Source organism: Pleurodeles waltl, chromosome 3_1 (assembly GCF_031143425.1).
Source record: "Pleurodeles waltl isolate 20211129_DDA chromosome 3_1, aPleWal1.hap1.20221129, whole genome shotgun sequence".
Lineage (NCBI taxonomy): Eukaryota > Metazoa > Chordata > Amphibia > Caudata > Salamandridae > Pleurodeles > Pleurodeles waltl.
The window spans coordinates 1,162,702,957-1,162,725,186 of NC_090440.1; the positions used below are offsets into that span (position 1 = coordinate 1,162,702,957).

General features: G+C 42.3%; 1 protein-coding gene across 1 annotated transcript in view; it reads left to right on the forward strand.

Moving 5' to 3' along the window:
* LOC138285031 (otoancorin-like) overlaps positions 1-22,230 on the forward strand; it is a 489,250-nt gene that overhangs the window by 337,309 nt on the left and 129,711 nt on the right. Inside the window, exon 20 of the mRNA XM_069224460.1 lies at positions 10,683-10,867. Coding sequence (XP_069080561.1) covers positions 10,683-10,867 — 185 coding nt within the window. The remainder of the gene's footprint in view (positions 1-10,682; positions 10,868-22,230) is intronic.

A 22,230-nucleotide genomic window follows, 5' to 3' on the forward strand; every position in this document is an offset into this window, starting at 1 on the left:
GTATACAGTACAGCAATAATCAGGGTTCAGTCGGCCCTTTAGGCTTCTGAGATCCAGTGCCACTAATCCAGCTGCCTGCCTGTGTTTTACTTCCTTGAAGTACTAGATTTGCCTCAAGCTGCTATTTTTTCAGATTGGCAAGCAGGAACTGCTCTGTTCAACACAAGCTTTGCTCGGTCAATTAACCATCAAACATCACAATGCATTAAAACTCATTTTATAACCCATACAACAATTGAATAAAAAACAGATAAATAATAAAGACATAAAAATCTCAAATTACTCATATCTAAAATCCCACCTAATCAACCTTCATGAGTCCTTATTTACAAAACAATTACGTATATGCCATGCTGCCTCTAAAAACCTACTAACTGCAAGAATTAGCAAATTAGAGCTGTGGCTTTTTAAAACCCTTATTGCTGTACTACATTTCTTCAGCCCCATTTCTCAACAAATTTTACAAATCCATTTTGACCGAGGAGAAGAGTAAGCAGGACAGAAGAACATAACACGTTTGACTGTTTCCAGGGCGCCACCACATACTGGGCATATTTCAGGAGTAGCAGTTGTCCCCCAACTGCTTGTTAGAGACATCAACTGTGAGGTCCCAAAATGAAATCTAGCATATAAACCTTTGCCCAGTAAGTCGGGTATAGTATCTAAATAAGGTTCATACTGCGGGTACCACTTGAAATCAATAAAAAGATTAGTTAATCGACCGTGAGATTTATGACAAATATAATAATTCCTTACATGGCACCAGTACACAGATTTCAAAATGTTTTATGGGATTTCACTAATTTATGAGGGTTCTCCCAATAATCTATCAAACCCAGGGTGCGGAACCAATTAGACACGTCTGACCCAAGGAAGAGTAGCGGCATTTGGTCTCTTTAATAAATCGAGAAGTGAAATCTTATATATATCCTATTCAGGGACAGTCCAGATCCTTATCCAATATAATAGAGGTCTTAAAGCAATTAAATCAGCTACTCCATTTAACTCCAAGTCGAGAAACATTGGGATCAGTGGTGTGCTGCGAGGGCACGCAATCAAGGCCCTCCCAAAATGATTTTCATACACAGTTAATCTATTACCATTGGAGGATCCCCATACCTCCACACCATAGACAGCAGCTCCCTGCGCCTTAGCCACATAAATCTTAATAGCTGGCGATACAGCTTTTGTTGTCAAACTTTTGTAAAAGCGCAGGATGGATGTTGCTCTATGCTGTAAGAGCCCCACACTTTTGCTAATCTGGTCCTCCCAATGTAATTTACTTGTTAATCTCACGCCCAAATAGTCTATTGAGCTAACCTTGCTTAAAGGGGCACCATCCAGTTTAATGGTGCATCTCTTGCAAGGTCCAGAATTGAACACCATCAGTTTTATTTTACTGAAATTCAACTCCAGGCCGTATTCCCTGCAGAATAAATTAAATCTGTTGACAAGAGTTTGTAGACCTATTGGTGTCTTTGAAATAAGAAGTGAGTCGTCAGCAAAAAGAAGAATGGGAATTTTATGTGCATTCAGGGAAGGGGCATCATTCTGACAAGAAGTCAGGGCCTGCACCACCTCATTAATAAATAAGTTGAATAATAACGAAGCCATCACACAGCCCTGGTGAACTCCCCTTTGAATAGGGATTTTTTCAGTCAGCTCACATTGATTACCCCATCGCACTTGCGCATATGTGTTTTCGTGCAACCGCTTTAGTATTTGAATTATGTTAGCTGGGGTTCCTAATCTGTGCAACACTTCCCACAGTTTTTCTCTTGGGACCAAATCAAAAACGGATCGTAGATCTACAAAAACAACATATAAGTGTTGCTTGGCAAGGGCTACATATTTCCAATATAGAACAGCCAGCCTAAAAACCTGATCTACCGTGCTGGTTTTTGGGCGGAACCCCGCCTGAAGTGAGGAGAGGATCTGATGATCTTGGACCCAATTAATTAGCCTCCCTAAAAGTTGTTTATCAAAGATTTGTTTGTAAGCTATCAATGAGGCTGATTGGTCTATAGTTGATTGGGAGATTTGCATTACCCTTTTTATAAATAGGGATAATTTTAGCCCCTTTCCACTGCTCTACTCTGTTAATTCTGCTGCTGACCTTGCAAGACTGTTCTGGTTGTGGGCCCATTAAAAATGTGGGCTGTCGATCAATCAGTGTGTGTCAGCTTGCCTTCTGTTCTTTTCCGCAGTGACTTTCAATTTCTCCTGTCTTGTGGCCCCAGTGTTCTGCCAGTCCGTAGTCTAGTGCTCAAAAAAGGAAAAGAGAGAAGCACTGTTCCAAAGGACATGAAAACACGTGCTAATACCAGAGCTTACTTGAAGACCAACTGGACTCCTCCTACAGCTCACCCTCTCCTGATGATCAGAAAACTGTTGCAACCCACTTCTATTTTTGTTATTATTACCCTTCCTCGCCCCCACCATTTAAATGAATGAACATCAGTAACGCCTCTCAGGGCCATTAAATACGTGCCTGAAAGCAACCTTATGTGTATACCTTTGCAGTTTATGCACACCCTCCACTATGACATCACTGCTCTAGCCTCTGCATTCTGGGTAAAGAAGACCTCGCCAGACTCTGCGCATGTGCAGCAGTCCAAATTCAAATTCCAACCCTTTTGCGTCCAATTAAAAAAATACATATTCTCAGTCCATTTTACCACCGAGCAGATAATAGTAATTCAGCCATTTCTTCCTGCTGCTTGGTGTTTCTTTCCTTCTTGTTGCCTCACCCCTCAGGGTGGTAGGGTGACTTCCACTTTGCCTATTAACACCAGCCGTCCCTGGTCTGTAATTTTACTGGAGCACTCTATCAGGATCCTGATGATTTTTAATTCCCAGGTAGTATACTGGGTCTATGCCCCATCCTATGGGGTAGTTGGATTGAGGTTCATTTGTGGTTGGTGTGAGAATACAGTGGAATTTCTTGAAATTGTTTTTTTTTTAGGAGGTCAGGGTTGTTAGTGTTTTTGGGGGTAGGGGGATCATTGGTTTTTGGGGGTGGGGTTGGACGGGTCCAGGTAGTTTTTTTATTTTGGGGGTGGGGAGTCAGGGTAGTTTGGTTTTTTGGGGGTGGGGGGATCTGGTAGTTAGCTTTTAAGGGGTGGGGGTCGGGGTAGTTTTATTTTTGGGGTGGGGGTCAGGGTAGTTAGTGTTTTTAGGGGTGGGGGCCGGAGGCCGGGTTAGTTTGGTTTTGGGGGTGGGGGTCAGGGTAGTTTGGGTGTTAGGGGTGGGGGTAGTTTGGTTTTTGGGGGTGGGGGAATCGGGGTAGTTTGGTTTTTCGGGGTGGGGGTTGTTGGTTTTTGGGTTGGGGTTAGGGCAATTTTGTTTTTAGGGTTGGGGTAGTTTTATTTTTGGGGATGGGTAGTTTTATTTTTGGGGGTAGGGTTGGTTGTTTTTAGAGTGAGTGGGGGTTGGGGTAGGTTTTAGGGCTCAGGGTGGGTGGGGGGTATCAGGGTAGTTGGATTTTATGGGCGGGAGGGGGGATGGCATGTGAAAACCATGCCATTCTACACATGCCTTTACTAGGCATGCCTTTACAATGAAAAATCATGCGTGGTAAAGGCATTTGTGGAAACAACGCAGTCGTTGTTCTGACCGCGTTGTTCAGGTGTGCCTGGTTGGCGCATGTGTTGTTCCATCATACATTCATCTCAGGTCCTGAAAACCGGCCAAATTGTATTGGTGAAGGTTAAGAAAGCAAAGTTCCTATTAACTCACCAAACATAATTTTTTAATTCTAGGTGTTAATTTGCTAAAACCGTTGTTACATTTGAAAGGATTGTTACATGTTTCGCACAAAATATGATTGAAGTTGTACTTTGCAGTGATTGCAAACTAATCATCGAGTATGGATGAATTAATGGATCCGCTTAGTTGTGAAACTTGGCAAGGCATAATGTAAGAATAATAACTGTTTTTATGTAGCTTTTCAAAAATGCAACCTGCTTCTGATCAAACAGCAGGGCAGGACTGCAAAATGTGTCACAGTCTAAGCACTTGATGTCACATACATAAGTGGCATTGAATTGCTTCTAGACAGCTTAACCTTTACTTTGAATATCATAGAGTAAATAATTGCTTTATCCTCCAATGTTCCCAGGTGAAAATTATGGAGACTAACTTGGGATGATAAAGCAGAAAGGCTGCATTTCTGTCACGTTAAAGCTAAGCAGAACCCTGCTAAACAAAAATAAAAAAGGAAAGTTAATTGGGTTCTAAGGACATTTAAGACATTCTACATACAAATATCCTATAAAGGTATCTTGAACATCTGTCCAAACATTTGTGCTAGGAACTCAAACAGACTAATAAAGAAAACAATTATCATTATTGGTCTATCTTTAGAATTATCCTTGAATATCCATGTAGGTTACCTTCAATTTGTGAATTCTGTAGGGATTCATCAATTTGTTTGGATTTTTTTATATATAGATTACTAATCTTGACAGAAAATGAGCACCTCTAATGCAGCTCAGTGAAGTTAATTTGCTGAAGTGTGAGCTAACTGTCTGGTTCAGGATGATCATCTTGGGAATGCACCATCCGATTATGCAAATTGTGCACCCATCACACTGTAGTGTTGTGTGAGTAGTAATGATGGGACCCTTTTAGTTCCTGAAGGACTCCATAGAACAGTGACATGAGTGTTTGGTTGTGCTGACTGGATTTCAGTTTTAGAACATTGAGTTTGTGCTTGCACACAGAAGAATAAAGATATGTGAGACCTGTGTGGCATGTTAATTTTAAGACTACCCAGGCATGGGAAGACGCTACAACTGGTGACGAGGTAGGGTATACGTAACCCAAAGAACTGACATTGTTTTCCCTGAGAGCTTGCCATGGTCCAGCAAACTGCTTAACTGCTTATACGTCCCACATGCACCTCAGTCGAAGTGAAGATTGGCAGTTGGCATATGTGGAGTAAAAACACCACTCCAGCTAGTGGTGAACTTTCAAAAAAGACAAAGGCTTTACAATGAAATGTATGTAATATTGGCCAGGAACCCACTGGTAAAACCTTTAAAGAGGCACCTCACAACAATACAACACAGAGCTATGAGATGTACAGAACAATAATGCTAAAGACACGATCACCAAGTACAGAGAAGTGCCAGAGGCAGTGATAGTTGAATGCAAAGAAGAGCTAAAAGCAGTGATAGCCCAATACAAAGAAACACTAAAGGCAGTGAAAAACAGGTACAGTATGCACAATGCAAAGAGGCAAGAAGGATGAAGGACCCGTGCAAGAAACAAAGCCACTACTTACTGTTAAAGAAGAAGACAGTGCCTCACAGATAGGCAATCAGCACAATGATTTTGAGGCCAGCACATCACTGGGTCTGGCCGATGGTATGAATGAAATGGGTCCTCATGGACAACTGGCAGTGCTGGAGAGAACTCCACGATCAAAGTCAGAAAGTTCCACACATGGTTATAATGCTGCTTCCTTTTTAAAAACACCACTTCCATTCAATACTGCCAAAAAACAAAATATTGGTGACAGATGGAATGTCTGGATAGAGACTGTTGATGATTTCATTGATGCACTGAGAGAAATGGACGACATATAGATTATCAAATATCGTAAGAATCTTGCAGGTGAAGGAGTAAAAGAAGTAAAAAAGAAAATACCACATGCTGATGAAGTCTCCTACAGTCAGATAAAAAAAGCGCTGAATTTTATATTCAATCCAATGCCGAATGTTGATTATAAAAGATACATTTCCAGTCAAGAAAGACAAAGAACTGGTGAAGCAATTGAAACATTTGTAGAGACACTCATCAAACATTCTAAGTTCAACAAATTCAAACATGATGAAGCAGCCATACGTCTTGTAGTCATAAGTGGTTGTTTGTCAGATCCCTTCAGACATTAAAGAGTCAAGGTTCATTCACAGCAACCCTGAAACATAAAAATGCAAAGGTACAAGCACCCATTCATGAACTTTAAGGTTCTGCATCAAGTGATTGTTTACTCAGTTTCAATACTGCTGCTGAAATGGGACTGAAATCAGTGGACTGCATCATCAATGCTCACCACAAAATAGTAAACCAGTTCCCTATGTTGTTTCATGGATTAGGAAAACTGAAAACCATGAAAGTGCAACTTCATTTCAATGAGGACATTTACCCTGTTGCTCAAAGACATAAACAAATTGCATTTCATTTACAAGAAGCTGTTCAGAAAGAGCTTGAGACCTTACTAAAGCATTATATCACTGAGTGGCCCAACTCCGTGGGTTTCGCTGATAGAGGGTAGAGGTAGTACCTAAAAAGTACGGTGAAGGAGCTGTGCACATTTGTATGCGTCAAGCTAACAAGGCAATTGAAAGAGAATGACATCACGGTCCACACATTGCCAACATGATCACAAAGTTAAATGGTGCTAAAGTCTTCTCTCACATTGATCTGAACAACGGATATCATCAGTTGGAACTTGAAAATTACACGAACATTTCCACCTTTTCTCCTCACATTGGTTTGTTCAGATATAAAAGGTTGTGTTTTGGTGTGTCATGAGCTACAGAACTGTTTCAAGATGTTGCACTGTGATGAATGCTTTCAATCACAGTGATGACATATTGGTTTTTCACAAAAGGAACATGATACATCTCTTCTACAAGTTTGTCGATTACTTGCTGATGCAGTTTAACCTTAAATGCAGAGAAGTGTGAATTCCACAAAAAACCCTCAAACTCTCGGCTATTTCTTTTCATTTGAGGGGCTGATGCCTAGTCCAGGTCAAATGCAAGCCTTATCAGCTACTAATTCCCCAAAAGATGTTACCATGTTAAATTCATTTCTTGGCATGGTCAGTCACTGTTCTAGATACATATGTGATTTTGCCACAGTAAGTGCTCCCTTAAGAGAATTAACAGAAAATAATGTTCCATTTACTAGTTGCATGAATGTGCACAAATCTTTAAGAAAATCAAGCATGCAATTGAGAATGCCACTGAAATGGCCTACTGTGATCCAAAGCTGCAAAATAAGGTTGTTGATGAAGCAAGCCCAGTTAGGTTGGGCAAGATGCTTGCCCCACACAATAGACACCCAAATGCCTGAAGATATATTTTGGCCTATACCAGAAGAAGTTTGTCACAAACTGACTGTGCCTACTCACAACCTGAAATAGAGAGTTTAGCAGTAGTCTAGGCGTGTTCCTATATGGCAAACGTTTCACTCTTTTAGCTGATCATCAAGCATTGTTTACTACCTTTAGCAATCCAAAAGCCAAGACACCTCCCAAAATTGAACAATGGGGTTTGTGACTACAGGAGTATGACTACACTATCGCACATCGACCAGGAAATTATCAAAACCCTGATGACTACTTTTCACGTGTGCCAGTACAGTGTCACGATACCCCTTTCCAGAGCACCTGAAGCCTACATTAACTTCATGGTAAAATCAAATACTCCTGCTGCTATTTCTCTGGAACAAATTATTTGCAACGAGCAAAGATAAAGACATGCTAATACTAAAAGATATCATTACACTACAATCGTGGGGGCAGCACACTTAACCTCGCACACGTGGCAGTGGATATCAGAAGTTCAAGAATGTCAAGAGAGTTACTCAAGAAGGCATTGTTTTCAAAGGTTCAAGAATTGTCATACGAGGGAGTCTGCGACAGCAGATGATTGAAGTTGCTCATGAAGGACATCATCAAATTGTTGCTACCAAATGAGCTCTTCGAGACCTAGTTTTGTTTCCTCATCTTGATGAGAGAGTTGAGAAAGAATTGAAAGCCTGTCAATTGTGCAATTGCTTGTCTCCCAAGGTCACTCCACATCCCTTGAATATGTTAGATTTGCCAAAACATGTATCAGAGAGAATTGCTGTGGACTTCTTTGGTCTTCTTGACAATGAACATCACCTGATGGTGATTATTGATGAGCATTCTCATTTTCCACGCATCAAAGATCTTTCATTGATTACCCAAGAGAAATTAATTGAAAGATTAGATGGAATTTTTGTGTTATGGGGTGTTCCCTAAATGTTGAAATATGACAGTGGTCCACCTTTCAACAGGCGAGAATTCATACAATTACTTACACAAATCAATGTGAAGTATAAGAAAAGCTTTAGCCACAAGCAAATGGAATTGTAGAATGCTTCATGAGCACCTTGAAAAAGACTGTACAGCATGCACAATTAGAGAAGTTTAGTTTGAAGTGAGCTCTTAATGCTACTTTTCAAGCATACCAATCAATCCTCATTCAACAACAGGTGAGATTCTTGCCATGATGACCATGTTACCACAAAGGACCAAAAGAAAATCTACCACTGATGGTGAACTTTGTCAGCAGAAAGTCTTGGGTCTTAAACAAGAGATGAAAGCGTATGCCGACAGATGTAGAGGTGCCAAGAACGTTACTTTTCAAGAAGGAGCTCATGTGTGCTGCAAAAGAGAAAGCTTAAATCTGATGTTCTCTTTGATGCAGAATCATCTGAAGTCGTAACTAGTAAGGGACACTTGGTGACTACACACTATCCTGGGAAGTCAATTACACAAGACTCCTTGCACTTCGGACCTTTGCCTAGACCTTCACCAGTTCCTGATGTCCTGTCTAAGACGGGTTCAAGTGAGACTACAGAGCAACCCCTGGCTGCATCTGTTCTCACATCACCCTTGTCAGTCATGGACACTACTTGTCTCTCTTCTCAGCTTCAAAGGACCCAATCTGGGCATTTGGTAAAAGCTCCAAAGAGAATTATAGAAGAGCTGTAATATATGTATCTACGTCTGTAAAAAGTGTAGTTACTGTTTGACAGTGGGGGAGATGTAGTGTTGTGTGAGTAGTAATGACAGGACCCCTTTGATTCCTGAAGGACACCGTAGAACTGTGACATGAATGTTTGGGTATGGTGACTGGATTAAAGCTTCAGAATGTTAAATTTGCACTGGCATGCAGAAGAATAAAGATGTGTAAAACCCAGGCTGGGGAAGATGCTATGCACACCTCCTGTAATTAAATATATTTAAAAGAATATAATATATAAAGGATATTTAACTTTAGCACATTGTAGACAGGCGATATTATAATGGCACAATTTAGAGATGTATAGTTTTGGCCAATCCACCAATTTCTGGTGGAAGTGCTAAATCTAGGTCGTAATCCACCAGCAACACTATTCACCAGCAGAGTAGAGGGAAATTCTCCCAGATGGTTCTTCCTGTATTTAGTACATCCTCCAGCAATTTAACAATTTACATTTACCACCCAACTCCTAATGAGCCTCATGTCTGCTTGCAAACAAATTGTGCACTGCCATTAATGCACAACCAATGCAGAAATACAAAGCAGAAAGGAAACAGTCAAGAACGATGTTACATAATGGGCTTTTAGGTGTAGCCTAGAACAGTAAACAGGTTTCAATAGGGCAATTTTAAGAATATTCTCAACTGCAAGGTACATTTGAATTTCTCATTAAACTAAGATGAGGAGGTTCCAAATGACCATCCCACTTGCAATATCATTAATTATAATGTTGGATGAGAGGGCACTCAAGTCTTGTGATGATGCCTGTTTGGTTGGCTTCAAATAGTGAATACTCACTTGAACATTATGGTTGGGTGAAAGTGGCTAATTTTGTTCCACCTCCACCCATGTCAAGATATTTTTAACCCCTGTCAGATGTGGTAATGTTTGTAAAGACCATCTTGCAAAAAGTTGGATTTTGTAGAGAAAACGATAATAAACTACAACTCTAGAATAAATATTCAGGAACCCAAAGGGATTTTACACCACATTAACGTCATTTTTTTATGCTAATGTGGCTCAAGGAGGCAAGTTTTGCCGCGCCATATTTACAATGCATGTATTGCGTCACTTTACGACCCCTTGCACCACATTATGCCTGCATCAGGCATAATGTCTGCATGGGGGCCTTCAGGTGTTAGGAGGCCCGCACAAATCGCGCAGTGAAAACTACAAGATTTCACTGCGCCATTTTCAGTGTCATTTTTAATGCCTGCTCAAAGGCAGGCGTTAACATGATGTACCCATTGCAATCAATGGATCTCCTTGCTCTTTGCTACACTAGCGTCAAAAGATTTGACGCTAGTGTAGCAAAGTGCCACAGAAGCATCAAAAATGTTGAAGCGATCGTCCTAACTACCGGCATGGTGCGCCATATGTTAAATACGGCACAACCATGGTGTTGTTAAGTGCCGGTAGATGTGTCGCTGAAAAAGTGGCGCATGAAAGCTGACGCACCACTTTTTCATAAATCTGGGCCTTAGGGTGAAAGTACTCCCAATAAATCTTTGTTGTTTTTCATTTTATGAATCATTGTCCGATAGTGAAACTGTGCAAAGTTCACTAACTTTTTTGCGATTTCACAAAATTGCGAAGTTGCAAACTACTTTGCATAAGCACACCAGGAGGAAAGGAAATCTACAAACTAGATTTCTGGAGTAAGTTATTTGGGAGGCCATGTGTAGTATCTCAAAATCTATTCAACGAGCAGCAGGTGTTCCACATAGATTCCTAAGAATAATTGTCATACTAGCCTACAGAAGCTTTGTAAAAATGATTTGGTCCCTGGAGACAGGCTTGTATATCGCTAACCATAAGAGATTAAATGGAAATGTGTTACTTAAAGTTGTGGGAAAGTATTTAGAATTTGACAAAATGGCTATTCTTGTTTCACAGACTGTGCAAACACCGCCCCAGATGCTGACACGATCAACATTCTCAAGGAATTCAACGTGGGATGGAAACCAGAACAGCTCAACTGCCTCACGAATGAAACTTTTATTAATGGGCTTGAAACCCTCAGTAGAGTTCAAGGCTTCTCAACTGACCAGCTGGTGGCACTCAAAAATAAAGCTATGCAGGTAGGATGATCAGACAAAACAGAACTACTATTTACCCATTTCTAGGGCAATGGATCTGTAAGGTCACCAGAGGCAGGGTCGACTAGCCTGATGGTTCATAATGTAGGTTATTGCAGTCAAACAAATTAATGTCAGGATATTATGGGGCATATTTATACTCTTTTTGCGCCGGAATTGCGTCGTTTTTATTGACGCAAATCCGACGCAAAACTAACTCCATATTTATACTTTGGCGTTAGACGCGTCTAGCGCCAAAGTTCATGGAGTTTGCGTCATTTTTTAGCGTGGACACCTACTTTGCGTTAATGATATGCAAGGTAGGTGTTCCCGTCTAAAAAATGACTCCGAGGCATGTGCGCCGTATTTACACTCCCGGGCAAAAATGACGCCCGGGAGTGGGCGGGTCAAAAAAAATGACGTCCAGCCTCTTTTGCGTCGTTTTTTAACGTCTGGTCAGGGCAGGCGTTAAGGGACCTGTAGGCTCGGAAGGAGCCCAGAGGTGCCCTCCCATGCCCCCAGGGACACCCCCTGCCACCCTTGCCCACCCCAGGAAGACGCCCAAGGATGGAGGGACCCATCCCAGGGAACTTAAGGTAAGTTCAGGTAAGTATTTTTTTCTTTTTTTTTGTGGCATAGGGGGGCCTGATTTGTGCCCCCCTACATGCCACTATGCCCAATGACCATGCCCAGGGGACATAAGTCCCCTGGGCATGGCCATTGGGCAAGGGGGCATGACTCCTGTCTTTGCTAAGACAGGAGTCATTTCAATGGGGGTTGGGAGTAAAAAAAAAATGGCGCAAATCGGGTTGAGGCGAACATTTTGCCTCAGCCTGACTTGCCCCATTGTTTGTCGCCCAAGCTCCATATTCCCCTACGCCGGCGCTGCCTGGTGTAAGTCATTTTTTTTTACGCACACCAGGCAGCTCCACCGGCTAACGCCGGCTAACGTCATTGAATAAATACGGCGCCCGCATGGCGCTTCAGAATTGCGTTAGATTTTTTGACGCACAACTGCGTTGGCGCAGTTGTGCGTCGAAAAGTATAAATATGGCCCTAAGTGTCCAAGGACCACAATGAGGATAGGAACTGTGGCTGGGTTGCGAGGTTCGAGGGGTAATACCGGAAGGGAAAGCTATTCAAACATAACAAAATCCAGGGTTTATTTTTGTGTTTTCTTTTCAGTAAAAAGCACCGAGGAGAAAACCTATTTGAAAATAACAAAATCTAGTATGTTTTTGTGTTTTCATTTTATTAAAAGGCACTGAGGAGAACAGAAATACACTCTGAGAATTTAGATAAGCAGTTACAAGAAGCACTCGCAAAAATGAATTGTACTTTTTTCTTTTTAAAGTAACATATCCATTGAAACATTTTGCTTGATAGTCAGGAGGCCAATGATTAAGTCAATTCATTTTCGAGCACAGTCCTTGCTTTTTTTTAATTTCTTTTATTTGGGTAGGAAAATATACATATGTTTATACTCTAGAAGAGTAATACAAGAATTACACATACATTAAATGTTAAAAGCAGCAGAAATACAATATTCTTAATTCATTCATGTATAATATGTCTGGACATTTTATGTTATCATGCTTTAGTCTCAATGTATAAAGTGATTCATAATCCCAGTTGATGTAAAGTGGTACTTCCATCTTTGAATAATGAATGAAGAAGCAAAACATTGATATAGGCATCTGTCTAATATTGTAGACTACTTTCATACTAATGTAAGGCAGCATCCTATCATATGCCACCAATCACTTATGGAGTTGTCTTGTCATTGAAAACATTTACGTGGACTCATTATTGGAAGACAATTGTGTGGAGGAGTATAATGAAGTTCCCATATAGCATAGAAATTCGTGCATCGGACATTGGCACTTCAAAACGATTACTAAATTGAGACATTTCATTCTACATTTTATCAATTAATCTAATCCCACGTTCTCTAATTGCTTTAGCTACTTCACAGAGATGTGACCTAGGTTTACTGAAATATGGCTTTAGAAGTCTCTCATCTGTTAAAAGGTAATAAAACACAATGAGGAATCTTTGTAAAGAGAATTCTGAATTTCCTCCCAAGATTTGAGCATCCTGGCAAAAAATCTTAAACCCATTGAATTCTGGCATTTTTTGAGTACTAGTACTTTGATCGTTAGATCCATACTTTGACACTGGTGTAAGGTGATAAATGTATTTATCTGAAGTATGCTCCATTGAGCAAAGCAATATTTGTTATGGAGCCCTTTCATCTGTAGGGTTTTATATCTATTCTTTTTGGTTACTTAGGAGATTTAGGAAATAATGATTGATCAGTAGATGATTCTTTTAACTTCGTATTGTCGAACGTTTCTGTCTGGGTAAGCTGGGAAATAACACAAGCTAAGAAATTAGCCAATGCAGCTAAATAGTACAACCTAAGACTGGGGAGAGCTAGACCTCCAACATTTCTATCAAGGTGGATTCTGGATAGTTTTATGGAAGGTCTTTATTCTTTCAATATAATTTTAGCAACTGATTTGTCAAGGAAATAAAATAATTTATGTATGTATATATTACTTTAGCGCACACCAAGCAAAAAGCCAGCAGAGCGCTCTACTAGGTCAAACACTAGCATAGATTCAAGAGTGATTTGAGAGGTAGCCGGGTTATGAATGGTTACTGCATTCCGATGTAGTGTCCTTTAAAGAAATGAGTCTTCAACACTTTCAACACTTTCCTTAGTTTGATATGCATTGGTACCGTCCTGATGGATGCTTTCAATGTGTCCCATATCTTGGGTGCATAGATAGAAAGAACCTGCTGCCTTTTTATTTTTTTTACACTATTTAGTCTGAGGTCTAATGATTTCCTGACTGCAGGTGGTCAGAAAACCATCAGCAACAGTGAGCATGTCTGGAAGGTAAGAGGGCCCTGGATGAGACTTGCTTAAAGATGTCCTTAAATGGGTGCCAGTGTGGAGCAGGGCATTACCATCATCCAGATGCAAGAGTATGAGAGCTTGAACAATACTTCAGAATTTGATGTGTTGAAGAGGCTGTTTTACTCTCTTTACAACAGAGATCCGGTACCAGACGCCTTCATTATTTTGACAATGTCTTCTTTGAGGGTGAGGTTGGTGTCCAGGGTGAATACAAGTAACTTGGCAGAGGGTAAAAGTTGGGGTTCGAAGCCGCCAAGGTTCATGTCATTGACCAAGGTTTGTGCTGTTTCTTTTCTGGTTGTTCTTCTCGGCACATAACAGGAATCCTGCCTTAGTTGGGTTGAGCTTCAGGTAGGTGCTGGGTATCCAAGTCTATATTGTGTATTACATACAGGCAGTGATTGAAGTGCTGCTTGTCTGCAAGGTAAGTGGGGGTGCTAGTTGTGATGGCTTTGTAAATGTTGCAGTGGTGCAGGCCTGCAAGGGGAGCCAATGGATTCCATCAGAATGGGAGTGATGTGAGGCCCTGGATGAGACATGATTAAGGATGTCCTTAATGGGTGCCAGTGTGGAGCAGGGCATTACCATCATCCAGATACTAAGGTATGAGAGTTTGAAAAGTAGTTCTGAAGTTGTTGTATTGAAAAGGCTGTTTTACTTTCTTTAGAAAAGAGATCTGGTACCAGACACCTTTAATGTTTTGGCAATGTCTTCCGTGAGGATGAGTTTAGTTTCAAGGGAGAATACAAGTAACTTGGCAGAGAGTGAAAGCTGGGGTTCAAAGCCACTAAGGTTCATGTCATTGACCCAGGTTTGTACTGTTTCATTTTTGGTTGTTCTTCTTGGCAAATAACAGAAATTCTGTCTTGGTTGGGTTAAGCTTCAGGTAGGTGCTGGGCATCAAGGTCAGTATTGTGTATTATGTACACGTAGTGTTTGAGGTCCTAAGGGACATATTTATACTTTTTGACGCAAAACTGCGCTAACGCAGTTTTGTGTCAAAAAAATTAGCGCCGGCTAACGCCATTCTGAAGCGCCATGCGGGCGCCGTATTTAATCAATGACGTTAGCCGGAGTTAGCCGCCGGCGCTGTCTGGTGTGCGTGGAAAAAAACGACGTACACCAGGCAGCGCCGGCGTAGGGGGATATGGGGCTTGGGCGTCAAAAAATGGGGCAAGTCAGGTTGAGGCAAATTTTTCGCCTCAACCCGATTTGCGCCATTTTTTTCGATTCCCAACCCCCATAGAAATGACTCCTCTCTTAGCAAAGACAGGAGTCATGCCCCCTTGCCCAATGCCCATGCCCAGGGGACTTCTGTCCCCTGGGCATGGTCATTGGGCATAGTGGCATGTAGGGGGGCACAAATCAGGCCCCCCTATGCCACAAAAAAAAATGAAAAGAATGACTTACCTGAACTTACCTTAATGTCCCTGGGATGGGTCCCTCCAGCCTTGGGTGTCCTCCTGGGGTGGGCAAGGGTGACAGGGGGTGACCCTGGGGGCATGGGAGGGCACCTCTGGGCTCCTTCAGAGCCCACAGGTCCCTTAACGCCTGCCTTTTCCAGGCGCAAAAAAAGGCGCAAAAGCGGCCGTACGTCATTTTTTTTGACCTGCCCACTCCCGGGCGTGAATTTTGCCCGGGAGTGTAAATACGGCGCACATGCCTCGGAGTCAATTTTTTAGACGTGAACGCCTACCTTGCATATCATTAACGCAAAGTAGGTGTCCACGCTAAAAAATGACGCAAACTCCATGGACTTTGGCGCTAGACGCATCTAACGCCAAAGTATAAATATGGAGTTAGTTTTGCGTCGGAATTGCGTAAAAAAAAAAGACGCAATTCCGGCGCAAACGGAGTATAAATATGCCCCTAAATGTCTGAGGAAACTTTCAAATAAAGTTGTGTATAATCAGCATATTGGTGAATCTTGATGCTGTAATCTTTGAATAGAGCAGCAAGTGGCTCCATGTAGAGTCCAAAGATGATAGAAGACAGTATGGAACCCTGGAGGACTTTGCAGGCTACAGGACTCTTTTGGGATCTGGACGTATCCTTAGGAACAAACTGATGTTAGTTGGAAAATTAGGAGGGGAACCAGTGAAGGACTTTGCCAGTGAATCGCATTCAATACTCCCTGGTGCTAATAAGGGGGGGGATGTTCGACTGTATAGGCTCATCAGTATCAGGAGGGGGCGGGGGCTAATTTCATTTGAAGTAAAGAGGGCATCGCCTGCGATGCATAAAGTAGTGGTGTTCATGCTGCAGTGTAGTCTGAAGCCAGAATAGTGGCCATGCAGGAAATGGAGCAGGAAATAGGGAAGAGTTGTGATCTTTGTGATGATCATAGACTGCTTTTTCAATAAGATTGCTAATGAATGGTAGGTGAGTGATACAACGGTATTTGGCTAGGTCATCAGGATCTAGCGTAGGTTTTTTCAGGAGTTTTCTAGGCACACTGGAGAAATTAAGAAGTTATTAAAGGCAGAATAAATTAATGCACTCTGCCTATGATCGTTAGTAGAGGATTTTGCCACCTTTTGAGCAAAGTTGTCATTTTGTTTAGCGTTTTCGAACAGTTTCATTTTTATAATTCATTATAATTAGTAGTGACCTAGATACCAAGATACAGAATCAGTCGATGCAGGTCTTAATTCGTCCGTAAATTCAGAGGAATCTCGTGTGTAGATTAATATATTAAATATACTTAAAAAAGAACAAATGTAGTTGATCAAATCTAAATTTAATATCATATGCAAACATTTTTAGTTTTGCTATGTTAGGGGGCAGTGGGGAGATGTTATTGTCCATTCAAATTCTGTTCATTAATGGTTCAATAAATAAGGCAAATAACCTCGGAAAAAAAGGGCCGTCCTGTCGGGTTCCTCTGATAACAGAAATTATGTAAACTTGTGACGAGCTAATTATGATGATTGCCTTGAGTTTGAAACATAATTTACGTTTAAGGTGGCTAAGAATGCTCTAGACAGAGCACATTTATCTAAAACAGAAAATAAAGCCTCCCAGCGTACTGAATCAAAGGCCTTTACGGCATCCACCTAATCAAGCTCTTTTATGAAACATCGAGGAAAAGTAGTCAATTGATTCAAACCCTGTTTCCTTTGGGTTTTATCCTTTTATTTGGAATCGTTTAACTGCTGCTTCATAAAATGAGTCAGGAACAGGGCCTCACATCAGAACATCTTTTTTCAACAGGCGGAGCACTTCGTTCAGTTGTAGTACTTACTGTTTATAGAATTCTACTGGCAGATCATCATTACTCACATGCACCTATTATTAAGACCGTATAGCGTATACAGAAATTTCAGATTCTGAGATATGTTGAGTAAGTATGCGAGTCTGCTCAATTGATACTGTAGGAGTGGGTAATCCAAAATGATATTCCAAAATGCGTATTTTAGAAGATTTACCATCTGACTTATAATGGTTTAGATATATTACCTATTCCCCATGTCTTGTTGCTCATGAAATAATTGTTGAGTAATAGGATCTTGAACCAACCTGATGAAGTTCTGATTAGAGCAACCTTTTGCAGCTCACACTAGCACTCTACTGATATGCTCATTGCTTTTATAGAATCGTTGACTTGCAGTCGTAATAGTTACTATCTATGCCTTTGTATAGAAATCTTTTCACAATTTAGCATAACACAATTTGATCCTGTTCTTAATAGCAGGGAGACTGCCGATTCAGTGCAAGTCTGCATCCAGGTTAATTGTGACTGCCTTTTCTTGTAAAGATGAGTAGCAATAATTTGCCCGTATAAAGTGGCTTAGAAAGCATCCTATGCAAGTGGCCAAACTTGTGCTCTGTACATTTGCTTTGCAGAACTTATGAATACTGACCAGCATTCATCACCGAGTAAACACTAATTGAATGACAATTTAAACCTATGGAATTGTTTACTTACTATGACTTCGGTAAAAATAATAATTCTGTTTTTCCTTTTTTTATTCAATGAAAAAATACAATTAAAACAAATACAATTGAGCGGCTGTGTTAAAGCACTTGGACAGACATGAATATTACCTCACTGTGGGATTATCTGACCTCAATGAGTGAAGAAGACCATATTTGCTCTTAAAACATGGAAGTGTTTTGGCAGTTCTAGGCCTTTATTGTTACTCATCTTACTGAGAAGACTTTAGCGTGGTAGTCTGAAAAACAATCAAAAACACCTCTTGTTAGAAATGGGGTCTTCGGTTGGCAGTCAGGTTACCCCCTGACCAAGCAAGGACCCTCACTCTAGTCAGGGTAAGTCACACACAATCCAAACTATGCTGTGCCCACCCTCTGGTAGCTTGGCACTGAGCAGTCAGGCTTAACTTAGAAGGCAATGTGTAAAGTATTTGTGCAATAAATCATACAATAACACTATATAGCACCACAAAAATACACCACAAAGTGTTTAGAAAAAAATATAATATTTATCTGGATATTTGCAGGTCAAAACGATAAATGATGCAATAAGAAATTGTAAAGATATCACTTAAAAGTGATATGAAGTGTTTTAAGTTTTTAAAAAGCAAACAAAGGGGGCAATTACAACCCCGGCGGTCTTTCAAAAAGACCGCCGAGGCCGCGGGAGACAGAATACCGCCATTGCCGGCGGTATTCCTGTCTCCCTATTCTGACATTTCCGCTGGGCCAGCGGACGGTAACAGTGTTACCGTCCGCTGGCCCAGCGGAAATGTCATATCAACATTGCAGCCGGCTCGTAATAGAGCCGGCGGCAATGCTGATGTGCAGCGGGTCCAGTAGCACCCGTCGCACATTTCACTGCCTGAAATTCGGGCAGTGAAATGCGCAATGGGGCTATGCCTGGGGGCCCCTCCACTGCCAATGCCAAGTGCATGGGCAGTGCAGGGGCCCCCGGGGGCACCCCCAGTCCCCTTACCGCCAGCCTTTTAATGGCGGTGTTTACCGCCACGGACAGGCTGGCGGTCGGGGACTCATAATCCCCAGGGCAGCGGTGCTTGCACCGCTGCCCTGGGGATTATGCCCGCCAGGCGGAAACCTGGCGGGAAAGTGGAGGGGCCGGCGGTATGACCGTGGCTTTTCCGCCACGGTCATAATTGCTGGTGGAACACCGCCAGCCTGTTGGCGGTGTTACCGCCAACATACCGCCAGCCGCCAGGGTCGTAATGTCCCCCAAAGTCTCTTTCAAGCACAAAGTACCTGGTTTGGAGTGAAATATCTCTGCAAAGGGCCGCAGAGGAGGAAATGCGTGGAAAATGGTGTGTGCGTCGGATTCGGCACTTCACACACGGACTTGCATCGTTATTTTTCACGTGGGGAAGACGTTGCATCGATTTCTGGCGTGCGGACAGGTCTCCTCTGTGGGTCGCGGGGTTTTCAGACGCCCTGGGGTCTGTGCGTGGAATCCTGGGCTTGAAGTCTGGCTGCGCATTGTTCCGGTGGGCTGTGCGTGGAATTTTCTCCCTCACTGCAGGTGCTGCGTGGATTTCCCCACTGGAAGTCGGGCAGCGTTGTTCAGGCGGGCCGTGCGCCGAAGTTCCGGTCGCACCGCAGGTGGTGCGTCGATCTTTTCCTTGCGAAGTCGAGTATCGTCGTCCCGGGTCGGCATGCGGTGAATTTTTCACCGCGGAGCAAGCTGTGCGTCGCATTTTTCGCCGCACAAGGAGTCCAGTTGAAAGAAAGAAGTCTTTTGGTCCTGAGACTTCGGGGAACAGGAGGCAAGCTCTATCCAAGCCCTTGGAGAGGACTTCTGCAGCAAGGCAAGAGTTCAGCAAGGCAGCAGGGCAACAGCAAGGCAGCAGTCCTCTGTAGAACGTAGTCAGGTGAGCCCTTTGGGCAGCCAGGCAGTTCTTCTTGGCAGGATGTAGGTTCTGGTTCAGGTTTCTTCTCCAGCAAGTGTCTGAGGTGGTAGGGCAGAGGCCCTGTTTTATACCCAAATGTGCCTTTGAAGTGGGGGAGACTTCAAAGAGTGGCTTAGAAGTGCACCAGGTCCCCTTTCAGTTCAATCCTATCTGCCAGGGTCCCAGTAGGGGGTGTGGCAGTCCTTTGTGTCAGAGCAGGCCCTTCACCCTCCCAGCCCAGGAAGACACATTCAAAATGCAGATGTATGCAAGTGAGGCTGAGTACCCAGTGTTTGGGGTGTGTCTGAGTGAATGCACAAGGAGCTGTCAACCAAACCTAGCCAGACGTGGATTGTAAGGCACAGAAAGATTTAAGTGCAGAGAAATGCTCACTTTCTAAAAGTGGCATTTCTAAAATAGTAATATTAAATCCAACTTCACCAGTCAGCAGGATTTTGCATTGCCATTCTGGCCATACTAAATATGACCTTCCTACTCCTTTCAGATCAGCAGCTACCACTTCAATAATGTATGAGGGCAGCCCCAATGTTAGCCTATGAAGGGAGCAGGCCTCACAGTAGTGTAAAAACGAATTTAGGAGTTTTACACTACCAGGACATGTCAACTACACAGGTACATGTCCTGCCTTTTACCCATACAGCACCCTGCTCTAGGGGTTACCTAGAGCACACATTAGAGGTGACTTATATGTAGAGAAAGGGGAGGTTTAGGCTTGGCAAGTACTTTTAAATGCCAAGTTGATGTGACAGTGAAACTGCACACACAGGCCTTGCAATGGCAGGCCTGAGACAAGGTAAAAGGGGCTACTTGAGTGGGTGGCACAACAAGTGCTGCAGGCCCACTAGTAGCATTTAATCTACAGGCCCTAGGCATATACAGTGCACATTACTAGGGACTTATAAGTAAATTAAATAGTCCAATTTGGTATGATCCAAGGTTACCATGTTTAAAGGGAGAGAGCATATGCACTTTAGCACTGCGTAGCAATGGTAAAGTGCGCAGAGTCTAAAATCCAGCAAAAACAGTGTCCAAAAAGTGGAAGGAGGCAGGCAAAAAGTTAGGGGTGATCACCCTAAGGCTGTCAGGTCTAACACCTCTGTTAGCGTGCCCGGTCCTTAGTAAGTAAACTTACAAGGGGACACATATAGGCCGATGAACCTTTTGATTCACATGGAGTATCCTAGTCAGGGAGTAACCAATGTTCATCAATAATCAATACACAAATCAATACCACTAAGGAAAACATTAATCATCAGTCAATAGTGTCAACATTTCATGAATAACCACAACTCAATATATGTTTTAGCAAGTTGTTTTTCCCCATTAGTTACAATTCTAATCCATGAGGTTAACTCGACCTTTATTCAATCAACTCAATATTAATTCATTAGTGGCCACCAATAACATAATCTAATTAGAACTTGTGAAATCATACATTCTAATGCTACAGCATAAGCTAATAAAGAAGAATATGTCAACATTAATAGCAGAGTTCAGCAAATCAGTCCGTCAATCATTTGTCACTATATGTCAACATCATCCTTATAGGAAACCTTAACTATCCCGGATTAGCATTAGCATATGGGACTTCATGCAGAAAAACAATTTAGAACATGAATTTGGAAAAACATCTACCTAGGAGAAAACTATTAAAACAGCACAGTTGGTACCTAGAAAGAAAGGCACAAAAGTTAATCAGTCACATTGTCATATCTACCTATCCATGGTCCCCTTGCAATGTGCACACATGGGCATAGTTGACAAGTGCTATTGTAACATCATTGTGGTGCCAGTATTCATCAACCAATTAATACTGGCACCATAATGACAGTTGTTTATCTGTGCAATGTGTGTCTTGTACCAATGTGTCCCTGTCCATGTCAGACATAGTTATTTCCCCTACATATGCACGTAAGAGTAATTTGTAAAAATTACTGTGTCATGTATGTGACTGCAGTGGACGCGAGCTGATGTGAAGTGGCCATACAAATGATACAGACATCCAATCTGCCAACTCAGATGTGGAAGTCGGACTGCTACAGTTGGGCTGGCGGAAAGGCACATCTAAATCTTCACTGCGGTAAAGGTGGCTGGAGTACCACCACCAGCAACTATTTCCAATGGCGCTATTGATGCGGATGAGAATCCGTGGCGGAGTCGGGGCACTCAGGTGGTCTTTAGTCTATGGGACAGCAACATCTAAATCAGGTGGGCAGACCGTAAAGCTGGCAGATGGGTTTTCCATCGATAAAGTCAGCAGACCCATTACCACCAAGATCTAAATCAAACCCTACATTTTTAAGCACTAGGACACCTCTTGTTGAGGTCATTTTGTGTGCTATTTAAGGCACAATCATAAACAACCTATAAAGAGCCCGGAACAATTCAATAAAGAAATACATAGGGGGTCATTACAACCTCGGCGGTCTTTTTACAAGACCGCTGAGGGACCGCCGTGGTGGCGGTTTTCCGCTCGGCGTATTATGACTGTTGGCAGCTCTACGTCGTTTTTCAGATGGAGAGCCGCCAACAGCCATAGTGACGGGCGGCGGGGAAGTGGAGGTTGCTCCACCTCCACGCTA